This window comes from Neoarius graeffei, chromosome 6 (genome assembly GCF_027579695.1).
Source record: "Neoarius graeffei isolate fNeoGra1 chromosome 6, fNeoGra1.pri, whole genome shotgun sequence".
NCBI lineage: Eukaryota > Metazoa > Chordata > Actinopteri > Siluriformes > Ariidae > Neoarius > Neoarius graeffei.
In genome coordinates this window covers 80,019,969-80,032,390 of record NC_083574.1, presented here as the reverse complement: position 1 = coordinate 80,032,390, position 12,422 = coordinate 80,019,969, and the positions used below count along the sequence as shown (strand labels likewise).

General features: G+C 43.9%; 1 protein-coding gene across 1 annotated transcript in view; it reads left to right on the top strand.

Annotated features, from left to right (window-relative positions):
- The first annotated feature begins 3,845 nt into the window (after nucleotides 1-3,845).
- Nucleotides 3,846-12,422, top strand: part of itpkcb (inositol-trisphosphate 3-kinase Cb) — a 48,633-nt gene continuing 40,056 nt past the window's right edge. Inside the window, exon 1 of the mRNA XM_060924086.1 lies at nucleotides 3,846-4,975. Within this exon, the coding sequence (XP_060780069.1) occupies nucleotides 3,896-4,975 (1,080 nt within the window). The 5' untranslated portion in view covers nucleotides 3,846-3,895. The remainder of the gene's footprint in view (nucleotides 4,976-12,422) is intronic.

The window sequence follows — 12,422 nt, the reverse complement described above, 5'->3', positions numbered from 1 at the left end:
GTCTGAAGTTTCTTGACTAAACATTTAGGAAAAAGCAGAGCATTACAGCTATCTATCTTAGAGCACACAAAAGCATGAACTAAAATCTTGGTAGTCTCTAAAGATAAGTGCTGTCTTATTTTAGTAACATTCCTTAGCTGGTAGAAGGCAGATTTAACAACAGAATTGATGTAATTAGATTAGATTAGATTAGATTAGATTAGATTAGATTAGATTAGATTCACTTTATTCATCCCACATCGGGGAAATTCACGTGTTACAGTAGCAAGAAAATGTCAAACAGATAACAAATAAAACTGAAATAAAAATTAGACAAACGAAGCATTAAATACAAAGGGCTATTTGCATTATCTACCGTGAAAAAGTATAGAAAAATTGCCTTATTGAGAGGCTCGGAAAAATTATTAGTTGTTACAGTAGTAGTTTCCCGTTGCCTTCTACTGGATTATTATTGGGGTTTTCTCCTCTCAACCATTCACACACATGGACAATTTAGAATAGCCAGTTAACCTAACCGCATGTCTTTGGACTGTGGGGGAAACCCACACAGACACAGGGAGAACATGCAAACTCCACACAGAAAGCCCCCCCATCATCAGCTCGAACACAAAACCACTGGACTCAAACCCAGAACCTTATTGCTGTTAGGCGACAGTGCTAACCACTGCACCGCCGTGCTGCCCACTTGTCCAACAATACAGACGTGCATTCTCAAATTTATTAGGAAATTTGAGAAAGGAACCTCACATCTAAACCGTTATAGAATGGACAGGGGTGGGTTTCCCAAAAGCCTCTTAATGCTAATAACATCTTAACTAGAAGAGAGAGCATTCATTGTGCTGCTCGCTCTACTATTTAACAATGATCTTTGTGCTACGATGCTTTTGGGAAACTCAGGCCAGATCATGATAGATAGATAGATAGATAGATAGATAGATAGATAGATAGATAGATAGATGCTTGAAAGTTTGTGAACCCTTTAGAATTTTCTATATTTCTGCATAAATATGACCTAAAACATCATCAGATTTTCACACAAGTCCTAAAAGTAGATAAATAGAACCCAGTTAAACAAATGAGACAAAAATATTATACTTGGTCATTTATTTATTGAGGAAAATGAGCCAATTTTACATATCTGTGAGTGGCAAAAGTATGTGAACCTCTAGGATTAGTAGTTAATTTGAAGGTGAAATTAGAGTCAGGTGTTTTCAATCAATGGGATGACAATCAGGTGTGAGTGGGCACCCTGTTTTATTTAAAGAACAGGGATCTATCAAAGTCTGATCTTCAGAACACATGTTTGTGGAAGTGTATCATGGCACGAACAAAGGAGTTTTCTGAGGACCTCAGAAATTGCGTTGTTGATGCTCATCAGGCTGGAAAAGGTTACAAAACCATCTCTAAAGAGTTTGGACTCCACCAATCCACAGTCAGACAGATTGTGTATAAATGGAGGAAATTCAAGACCATTGTTACCCTCCCCAGGAGTGGTCGACTAACAAAGATCACTCCAAGAGCAAGGCGTGTAATAGTCGGCAAGGTCCCAAAGGACCCCAGGGTAACTTCTAAGCAACTGAAGGCCCCTCTCACATTGGCTAATGTTAATGTTCATAAGTCCACCATCAGGAGAACACTGAAGAACAATGGTGTGCATGGCAGGGTTGCAAGGAGAAAGCCACTGCTCTCCAAAAAGAATATTGCTGCTCATCTGTAGTTTGCTAAAGATCATGTGAACAAGCCAGAAGGCTATTGGAAAAATGTTTTATAGACGGATGGGACCAAAATAGAACTTTTTGGTTTCAATGAGAAGCGTTATGTTTGGAGAAAGGAAAACACTGCATTCCAGCATAAAAACTTTATCCCATCTATGAAACATGGTGGTGGTAGTATCATGGTTTGGGCCTGTTTTGCTGCATCTGGGCCAGGATGGCTTGCCATCATTGATGGAACAATGAATTCTGAATTATACCAGCGAATTCTAAAGGAAAATGTCAGAACATCTGTCCATGAACTGAATCCCAACAGAAGGTGGGTCATGCAGCAAGACAACGACCCTCACCACACAAGTCGTTCTACCAAAGAATGGTTAAAGAAGAATAAAGTTAATGTTTTGGAATGGCCAAGTCAAAGTCCTGACCTTAATCCAATCGAGATGTTGTGGAAGCGACCAATTCATGTCAAGAAACCCACCAACATCCCAGAGTTGAAGCTGTTCTGTACGGACGAATGGGCTAAAATTCCTCCAAGCCGTTGTGCAGGACTGATCAACACTTACTGGAAACGTTTAGTTGCAATTATTGCTGCACAAGGGGGTCACACCAGATACTGAAAGCAAAGGTTTACATACTTTTACCACTCACACATATGTAATATTGGATCATTTTCCTGAGTAAATAAATGACCAAGTATAAGAAAGAAATAAAGCACAACTTTATTCATCACACACTTGTGAAATTTCCTCTCTGCATTTAACCCCTCTGAAGCAGCAAACACACACATGCACAATGAGCACACACACATACCCAGAGCAGTGGGCAGCCATGCTAACAGCACTCGGGGAGCAGTTGGGAGTTAGGTGCCTCGCTCAAGGGCACCTCAACCCAAGGCCGTCCCATATTAACCTAACCTGCATGTCTTTGGATTGTGGGGGAAACCAGAGCACCCGGAGGAAACCCACACAGACAACATGCAAACTCAACACAGAAAGACCCTTGCTGGCTACTGGGTTCAAACCCAGAACCTTCTTGCTGTGAGGTGACCGTGCTAACCACTACACCACCGTGCCGCCCATAATATATGTTTGGTCTTATTTGTTTAACTGGGTTCTTTTTATCTATTTTTAGGACTCGGGTGAAAACCTGATAATGCTTTAGGTCATATGGTGGTGTAGTGGTTAGCACGGTCGCCTCACAGCAAGAGGGTTCCGGGTTCGCGGCCGGCGAGGGCCTTTCTGTGTTCTCCCCGTGTCTGTGGGGGTTTCCTCCGGGTGCTCCGGTTTTCCCCCACAGTCCAAAGACATGCAGCTAGGTTAACGTGGGGCGGCTTTGGGCTGAAGTGCCCTTGAGCAAGATACCTAACCCCTGGGTGCTGTAGTGTGGCTGCCCACCGCCCCAGATGGTTTAAATGCAAAGGTTGAATTTCACTGTGCTTGAAGTGTGCACACTCACAGAAATATTTAACCCTAACTTTTAAGATTTATGTAATTTTATTAAATGACAAATTCCCATTCACTTTTTTTTTTAGATAATTTTAACACAAACCCAGCAAATAAACCTTACATGATTCATATTCATTAGTGTAATAAAGATGATATATTTTGAATGCATAATCCTCGGATTTACGTATTTAATATTAATAAAGTATATTGTTTGAATTGCATAATACAATTCAAACAATATGCTTTATGCATTTTAAATAACTACTCTCATTATTATTCATTTAGAGTAGTTATACTTTATTAATATTAAATACGTAAACCTGAGGATTATGCATTCAAAATATATAATCTTTATTACACTAATGAATATGAATCATGTAAGGTTTATTTGGTAGGTTTGTGTTAAAATTATCTAAAAAAAAGTGAATGGGAATTTGTCATTTAATAAAATTACATAAATCTTAAAAGTTAAGTCATTAAATCAAATGACTTAAAAAAAAAGTGCACAAGTATCTGCGTCAGACATTTCGTCAGAAAGTCCACAGGGGGAGTGGGCGTGGCGACAAGGGCTGAGATACAAATCTCTTCCTACTTCCTATATATGTGCACTATTCTTATTAGGAAACATTGGTTGGCACAGACAGCCTACTTAGTGCACTATGTGGCTAACAAGCAGCCATTTTGTATTCAGTCAGGGTTAAAGGCATTGGCTGATTGATCGGTACGGCAGGCAGGATGGGTCAGTCTCTGTGCGCGTTGTCATACTCGACAGCGCCTTCAGTCAAGCGGAACGGAAACGTTGCCCGAGTTGCGGGTGGAACATTACAAGTTTGCGGAATTGCGTGTTTAGAAAGCAGGAGCCACCGGTTGGACGACAATCCGATGAAAAATAAGCAATCATACCGGCGCCACGCGTTTGAAGTCGTAGATGTAGTGTTGGAGGAGCGCCGAGAGAGAGACGGACAGAGGAAGTCGTACGACGGTGCTCGAGACTCGGAAACGGATCGGACCGGCGCTCGCGGTGACGCACGCGCTTCCGCCGCTCGCTCCGAAGGAGTTTCGAAGGACGGACCCAGTGTCGCCTTCGATGCGGACCGGTTCGGTGTGCTCGAGTGGGCTGATCTTAACGATTCACGATGTGACCAGCGAGCAGCTACAGAGAAGAAGAAGAAGGAGGAGGAGACGCCTGAGTGGAGCAGCTCACCGCCGAGGAGCATGGAGGAACCCCGAGACCGAGACATCAATCTGACTGCTCTGGGATTCGATGGCGCAACAGCACTCAGGCTGTTCACACCGATCCACTCTTCCTTTAAAAAAGAAAACAAATCAGCTCCAGAGCCGCACAACAGGCTTCTTGTTCCAACTCCACCAACTGGAGAGCTTTCTGCACTGCGTCCTGATTTTACGCACAGAACCAAGGACGCCCCTGTGTCTCCTGAAGAAGAGTACGTGCACGGACAGGGTTTCATCGGGTACCACGGTTTCCCAGGGACGATCCCGAGACTGATCGTGACCCATGACTCGAGTCCCAGCCACGCCGAGGACGCAGAGGTCGCAGAGTTCCCGCTGCGCTTCGGCGCTTTGTCTCTGGACGTGCAGCCCGGTCACGAGTCTCCGTACTCGGACAGCGGCTGTGGGGGCTCCCCGATCCCCCGCGTGTCCCTGCGCAAGCTGTCCAGCTCGTCCTCGGCTGGGCTCTCATCCGCGTCCTCATTCGAGGAGTCAGAGGATGACATCACCGCGAGTGACGTCGAACCCGCCGGCTTGTTCCCGAGCACGCGCGTCCCGTGCGGCAGTCCAGAAGAGCTGTCCCGGGTGAGTGAGTGCGCGCGCGCGCCTTTTTCCGGGTGTAATTACCGTCATGCTGCTTATCATCACATGAGTCACGAGAGCATTATAACCTCATTTCACCATAGGGTGACCATTTCCATAACACCAAAAAGGAGGACATTATTTGGACGGGGGGTCTGGGGGCCCTCCCCCAGAAAATGTTGTATTTCTTAGATGCAATTTCCTGCATTCTAATCAATTTTAGGGTGAATAATGGCAAATCCCATCTGATTCATAGCCCTCAAATTTTTATCTAAACCACAGTGGCAAGATTGAGAATGGATTATCTCATCTCATCTCATTATCTCTAGCCGCTTTATCCTTCTACAGGGTCGCAGGCAAGCTGGAGCCTATCCCAGCTGACTACGGGCGAAAGGCGGGGTACACCCTGGACAAGTCGCCAGGTCATCACAGGGCTGACACATAGACACAGACAACCATTCACACTCACATTCACACCTACGGTCAATTTAGAGTCACCAGTTAACCTAACCTGCATGTCTTTGGACTGTGGGGGAAACCGGAGCACCCGGAGGAAACCCACGCGGACACGGGGAGAACATGCAAACTCCGCACAGAAAGGCCCTCGCCGGCCACGGGGCTCGAACCCGGACCTTCCTGCTGTGAGGCAACAGCGCTAACCACTACACCACCATGCCGCCCGCACAGTATTTATATTTATTAAAAACATTGTGGAGTTAACAAACCACTGAAATTAAACTTAAGGTGCTGAGTACCAAAAAGCACAACATTTGTAGATTCTCAAAGAACAAACAGGCAACATAACCAGCAACATTATAAAACGTTTTAAAGCATTCATAGTATTTATTATAATTCATGTATTAGCTCTTAATTGGCTAGAACACCATATTTGTATTTATTAAAAACATTGTGGAGTAACAAACCACTGAAATTAAACTTAAGGTAGATATAGTAGATGTGCATTTGCACTGTCATCCATATCCTAACAAGTTAAGTTGTGAGCAGCTGGTCTACCGGACAGACTCGTGCTTCCAAGTCCCAGCCAGGGCCAGGGGGGCAGGGCACTAGGCACGCGCCAGGAAGATCATCAAAGCATAGAGCGCAACGCGTTCTAGAACACAACGCCTCGTGGTGCGGAGTTCGCATTGCATGCCAAAAAACATCGAGCCATAGATTCTTTATTGTAGATTACTAGTGTGCAGCACAGATCTGCAGTTTCCCTACAAAACGTTATTCTAGAACTCTGCTCTTCCAGTCTGGCAAGTCGATATTATATAATTCCGCTCATTGTCTCTAAAAGGAGGACAAATGTGCGTCCGGCTTGATGCTGCGCCGGACGCCGGACAAGACATTGAAAAGACGGACGGTCCGGCCTAAAGCCGGACGTCTGGCCACCCTATTTCACCACCCCACATTTTTCTCATCTCATTATCTCTAGCTGCTTTATCCTTCTACAGGGTCGCAGGCAAGCTGGAGTCTATCCCAGCTGACTACGGGCGAAAGGCGGGGTACACCCTGGACAAGTCGCCAGGTCATCACAGGGCTGACACATAGACACAGACAACCATTCACACTCACGTTCACACCTACGGTCAATTTAGAGTCACCAGTTAACCTAACCTGCATGTCTTTGGACTGTGGGGGAAACCGGAGCACCCGGAGGAAACCAACACGGACAACATGCAAACTCCGCACAGAAAGGCCCTCGCCGGCCCCGGGGCTCGAACCCAGGACCTTCTTGCTGTGAGGCGACAGCGCTAACCACTACACCACTATGCCGCCCTGGTTACAAAATTAAAATTACAATTTACAGGAGTCTGATTAAAAGGGAAAAAAATCATTTAAAACAGTTACAAATCAGGGACGCCGTCTCAAGTGCTCTCAGTCTGGAGTTAAAATCGCTCAATGGAATAAGTTCTTTTATTTTTAGGTCCTTTTGCAGCTTATTCCAGGTGGTGGGGGCAGAGAAAACAAAAGCTCTTTTTCCCTGCTCTGTGCGGACGGATGGGACAGAGAGCAGCAAATGATCATTGGCGCGCAGGCCATAAGAGTCAAGGTTCCTCAGTGTGATTAGGTTACTGATGTAGGGTGGCAGTAGTCCAAGTATTGCCTTGTATATAAAGGTATACATACCAGTGAGTCAGCTTCCTGGTAGACAGTGACGGCCATCCGACTCAGGAATATAGTTCGCAGTGATGGGTCAAGGCCCTACAATTAGTGATGAACTTCAGGGCAGCGTGATACACAGAGTCAGTCTTACTCAGGCATTGAGCTGAAGCGTTCATGTACAACAAGTCTCCATAGTCTAAAATAGATAAACAGGTTGCAGCGACAAGGCGCTTCTTAACATCAAAAGAAAAACAAAATTTATTTCTAAATAAAAAACCCAGCTTCAGTTTAAGTTTCTTAACAAGATTTTTCAGTAAAACATAATTGGTGGGGGGGATCACACAAGATTAGATTAGATAGAACTTTATTGATCCCTTTGTCCGGGTTCCCTCAGGGAAATTAAGATTCCAGCAGCATCATTACAGGATAAACAGAGAATAGAAATTAGAGAAAAAACATCTAGATACATTAAATTAAGCATTTACATATACAAATATAAAAAGAATGGGGAAAAGAGGAAGGGGCCAGCAGGAGAGATATTGCACATTATATTGCACATTGTCCAGTATTGCTTATTGTCAGGCTAGTCTACTGTTCCTTCCCGTCCTCTGTCCTCCCTCCCAGAGAGGAGTTGTACAGTCTGATGGCATGAGGGACAAAATTCTACATTTGCTGTATTTTCTTCATAGGTCCAACAGATTCTGATTTTTTTAGTTTTAATACTGTACTTCGTTCCCTTGTTCCTGGGGTGGGCCCTTATCTTTGAACAGGTTCCTTGATTCAGTAATAACTTTGCTGTCAGATGTGTCTTCAGATGTTCCTCTTCGTTTTCATACACCGTCAGAAATAAGTGTACAGTAGGAGTCTACTGTATTTCTGTTCCCAAAGACACAACCTACGCCTCATGTACCCCCTTAGGGCTCATTATTGGTTTGTCCCTGAGCACGCACGTCCCGGGTGAGTGAGTGCGTGTGCCTTTTCCGGGTGTAATTACAATCATGCTGCTTATCATCACATGAATCACGGGGAAGCACGAGCGCTTTATTTATTTCTTTATTTATTTATATACTGTACTTCCTTCCCTTGTTCCTGGGGTGGGCCCTTATCTTCTGAACAAGTTCCTTGATTCACTAATAACTTTGCTGTCAGATGTGTCTTCAGATGTTCCTCTTCGTTTTCATACACCGTCAGAAATAAGTGTACAGTAGGAGTCTATTTCTGTTCACAAAGGTACAACCTACGCCTCATGTACCCCCTTAGGGCTCATTATTGGTTTGTCCCCGAGCACGCACGTCCCGTTCGGCTGTCCCGGGTGAGTGAGTAAGTGAGTGAGTGCGCCTTTTCCGGGTGTAATTGCAATCATGCTGCTTATCATCACATGAATCACGAGCGCATTATAACCTCATTTCACCACCCCACATAATTGGGAGGGGGTTTTACAAAATTCCACATTTGCTGTATTTTCTTCATAGATGCAACAGATTCTGATTTTTTTTTTTTAAATACTGTACTTCCTTCCCTTGTTCCTGGGGTGGGCCCTTATCTTCTGAACAAGTTCCTTGATTCACTAATAACTTTGCTGTCATATGTGTCTTCAAATGTTCTTCTTCATTTTCATACACCGTCAGAAATAAGGGTACAGTAGGAGTCTATTTCTGTTCCCAAAGGCACAACCTACACCTCATGTACCCCCTTAGGGCTCATTATTGGTCCTCAAGGTAACAGTGTGCCTTTGTTTGGCCACAACTGGACATTATGTTAATGACATTTAGTAGACGCTCTTATCCAGAGCGATGTCCGGCATACCAAGCCCGACCTGGGGAGCAGTTGGGGGTTCAGTGCCTTGCTCCAGGGCACTTCAGCCATTCCTGCTGAATCCATCCATCCATGCATTATCTCTAGCCGCTTTATCCTGTTCTACAGGGTCGCAGGCAAGCTGGAGCCTATCCCAGCTGACTATGGGCGAAAGGCGGGGTACACCCTGGACAAGTCGCCAGGTCATCACAGGGCTGACACATAGACACAGACAACCATTCACACTCACATTCACACCTACGGTCAATTTAGAGTCACCAGTTAACCTAACCTGCATGTCTTTGGACTGTGGGGGAAACCGGAGCACCCGGAGGAAACCCACGCGGACACGGGGAGAACATGCAAACTCCGCACAGAAAGGCCCTCGCCGGCCACGGGGCTCGAACCCGGACCTTCTTGCTGTGAGGCGACAGCGCTAACCACTACACCACCGTGCCGCCAGAAGATGTAAATGATCGCATTAATTTTTACAAAGGTTGTGTATTCAGGTGGCGTTATGGCATTACTGTCTCGTGTCTCCAGGCTGTTGATCCTGAACTCCACTATCCGCTTGGGATTCCTTCAGGTTCTCCACACACACACACCCCCCGTTAACCTCCTATTAACATACTAGTAGGTGGATGGGGTATGTTAAATTCCCCTTAAGTGTGTGTGTGCATGATGCTTTAGATAAACTGAGCATCGATGTAGGTGGATTTTCACCTCAGCATTCCTGGGGTAGACTGAATCATCACACCCATAATCAGTATCAAGTCATTTGTGAAGATGAAGCCAAAATAACACATGGCTTATCCGTCTTACTTCAAAGATTTAACAAAACAGTTTAATTAGTCACAATATACGGAAGTTGAATCGTAATATGTTTGTTTATATAGTGTGTCTGTGTCATCCCTTCATCATCAGTAGATGAAATACATGGCACTCCTAATTGCTGTGTCTCTGCGGGCTGACACTCATGCCCAGCATGCGTGCGCGCACACACACACAGAGTGTAATCTGTCTGTCAACAGGCTGAGGAGTTGATTAGCCAATGCAGAATCCCTAACTGTACACACGGGCTGATTCAGAGCACAATAACCATTAGCATAAAAACACACAGCAGCCTTCACTTTGCTGTTTTGTGGCCAGATGGGAGAGATATTGTGGGATTCATTGGCCTTGTACTTCCCACTTGTGTGCATACAGAAACTGAGGCTTTGTTATGACTGCTGCTTAGAAAGAGGGAGTTTCATTTTCCTAAAAATACCCTTTTGTAGTAAATGTTTCCAGTCAAGCATTGCAAGGCAAAGGCCTTTTCAAGGCAAGGCCTTTTAGGCAGTTTAAACTGTTCTAAACAGTCGGGCTGTAACCCAATGCCACAGTCTGTATCTGTTAAATGCTCCAAATATCTGTACTCGGATTTGTACTGGAAGTCGGTGTGGCTGTACGCGCTTTGCTACAGCTCCTGAATTTCTGCAGTTCTTCAACCTCAGCTACATCACACAGGTCCATTTTTGGTCTCGACCAGACATCTTGTGGATCTTTCTGGAAAGCCTTCTGTCTAATGTGATGGAGTAAACTGGATTAAGCTGTAGATAAATAAAAGCTATCTAAATAAAGGTTTAATTTTTGTGAGTATTGGACCAGTTTGTATAGAAATATCATTGTAGAAGTAGGGTTCTGCTTTGGAGTTCAGGAAGGCAGTGTTTAGGTTGGGGGGGGGAGAGACATAGTGCCTCTGATTCATATCTGTTTATTGTGATTTATTTATTTTCCACATTCAGTTACATCAAAACTCCAAGAACTGCAGTGCACACTTTTGGCACTTGATGCAATACAGGGCTCGACATTAACGGTAGTCCGACTGTCCGGGACAACCAAACGTTTAGTCCAGACAAGTCAAATCCACATCTGCATCAACTTGTCTGACGGGATAAGTTGGATATTTGTTGAAAATCACCATTTTTATAGTAATTATTCAAGAGTTAGATCAATAACGTTCCAACAAAACTAGCTCAATCCCCTCCGTGATCCAGCCGTGCTATTGTTTACGAAATTCCGGGGAAGCCGAGTACAGCAGGTGTGTGTGTGTGTGTGTGTGTGTGTGTAAAAATAACCATGTTGTAATATCTAATTATAGACTTTGAATTTCTTGAAATCTGAGAAATGGTGATCAAATACCTCCATAAAATAAATATCTGTGGTGAATCTTCATTTCATTCAGACATTTCATTGTATTTTTCTTTTGTACGGTCCACGTTAACCATCGCATGTCGTAAAATATTTCGCAGGAATTTTACGACAGTGCTGAACTCACTTACGGTTTGTTTTCATTCACAACGTGATTCGGTCACCCTTATCACGTCCGACTTGTTTTCTTTGAGTTTTGTTTCTTTAAATTAATTTTATACTTCAGGTTTTACTGGATTAGTCAAGATTTAACTTTATTTCCTTCAGAAGCTTTGAATTTGGTTGAGTGACTTTTAAAACTGCAGATCAGGTTATGGGTTAGAACAACACACACACACACACACACACACACACACACACACACACACACACACACACACACACCGTAATGGCGTATTCGATAGTTTTTGTTTATTGTTGCAATTAAAGTTTGAGTTTTATTGAAAAATTATAAATCATTAAAGCATAATGATGATCATGACTATACCTGCTTTTTGATAAACTTTGTTAATCACTTTCATTTCATTAAACAAGTAAATACATAGTAATAAAAGGTTCTGGTCAAGACAAGTGAAAACTCTTGCTGTTTGTCTGACTGGAAAAGTGGATTAAAAGTGAGTGTCGAACCCTGTGATGATCTTGAAATGGGAATGGAATGCTACATTCAGCTGAATTATGAGTGACTCATGGCCGAAACACCAAACTGGTGACTCTTGGAACATTTCCAAGTTCTGGGCTGAGTGACAAATGGGAAAATGTCAGCTGACTCTTGAGAAATATGACATTTACGGGCAGGAGCTGAGAAGCGCGATAAAGAAGGATCTCTTTGGGAATTACAAGCTGTCTTTATAACTATGCAGTTCGGTCGTTTTGGGGTCGAAGGTCAGGGATTAGTCTCTCCCAAACAGATAGCATGCAGGGCCGGGCGTGGGTGTGCTGTGTTTACAGTGTGAGGAGTGTAATCGTAGCTCTCCCAGCTATCTCTTCACTATGAACACACGGCTGTGTTTTCTGTATCGGTCGCTGCTTCGCGTTTATTTCCAAGGCACGTGGAAGTTAAATCTGTACTGTAGAGGAAATGTAATGCTGTTCCTTTAGAGCGGAATGACTGACATGTTGTCGGTGCTGTGATTTGATTGACAGGTGATCGCTGAATGAGGGTGGTGTGTTGGATTGCCTTCGTAAGGCCATAAATGCTGGTGTTCAAGATTTACAGTGCCATAAAATGAAATGACCACAGCACTGTAATTCGGAGTGACATGTCAATCTGTGCTGATATGGTTCTAATTTTAATTATACAATAATTCAGAAATGTGGTATTTCTGAAATATATAATGGTTTGTGTGTGGGTTTTTTT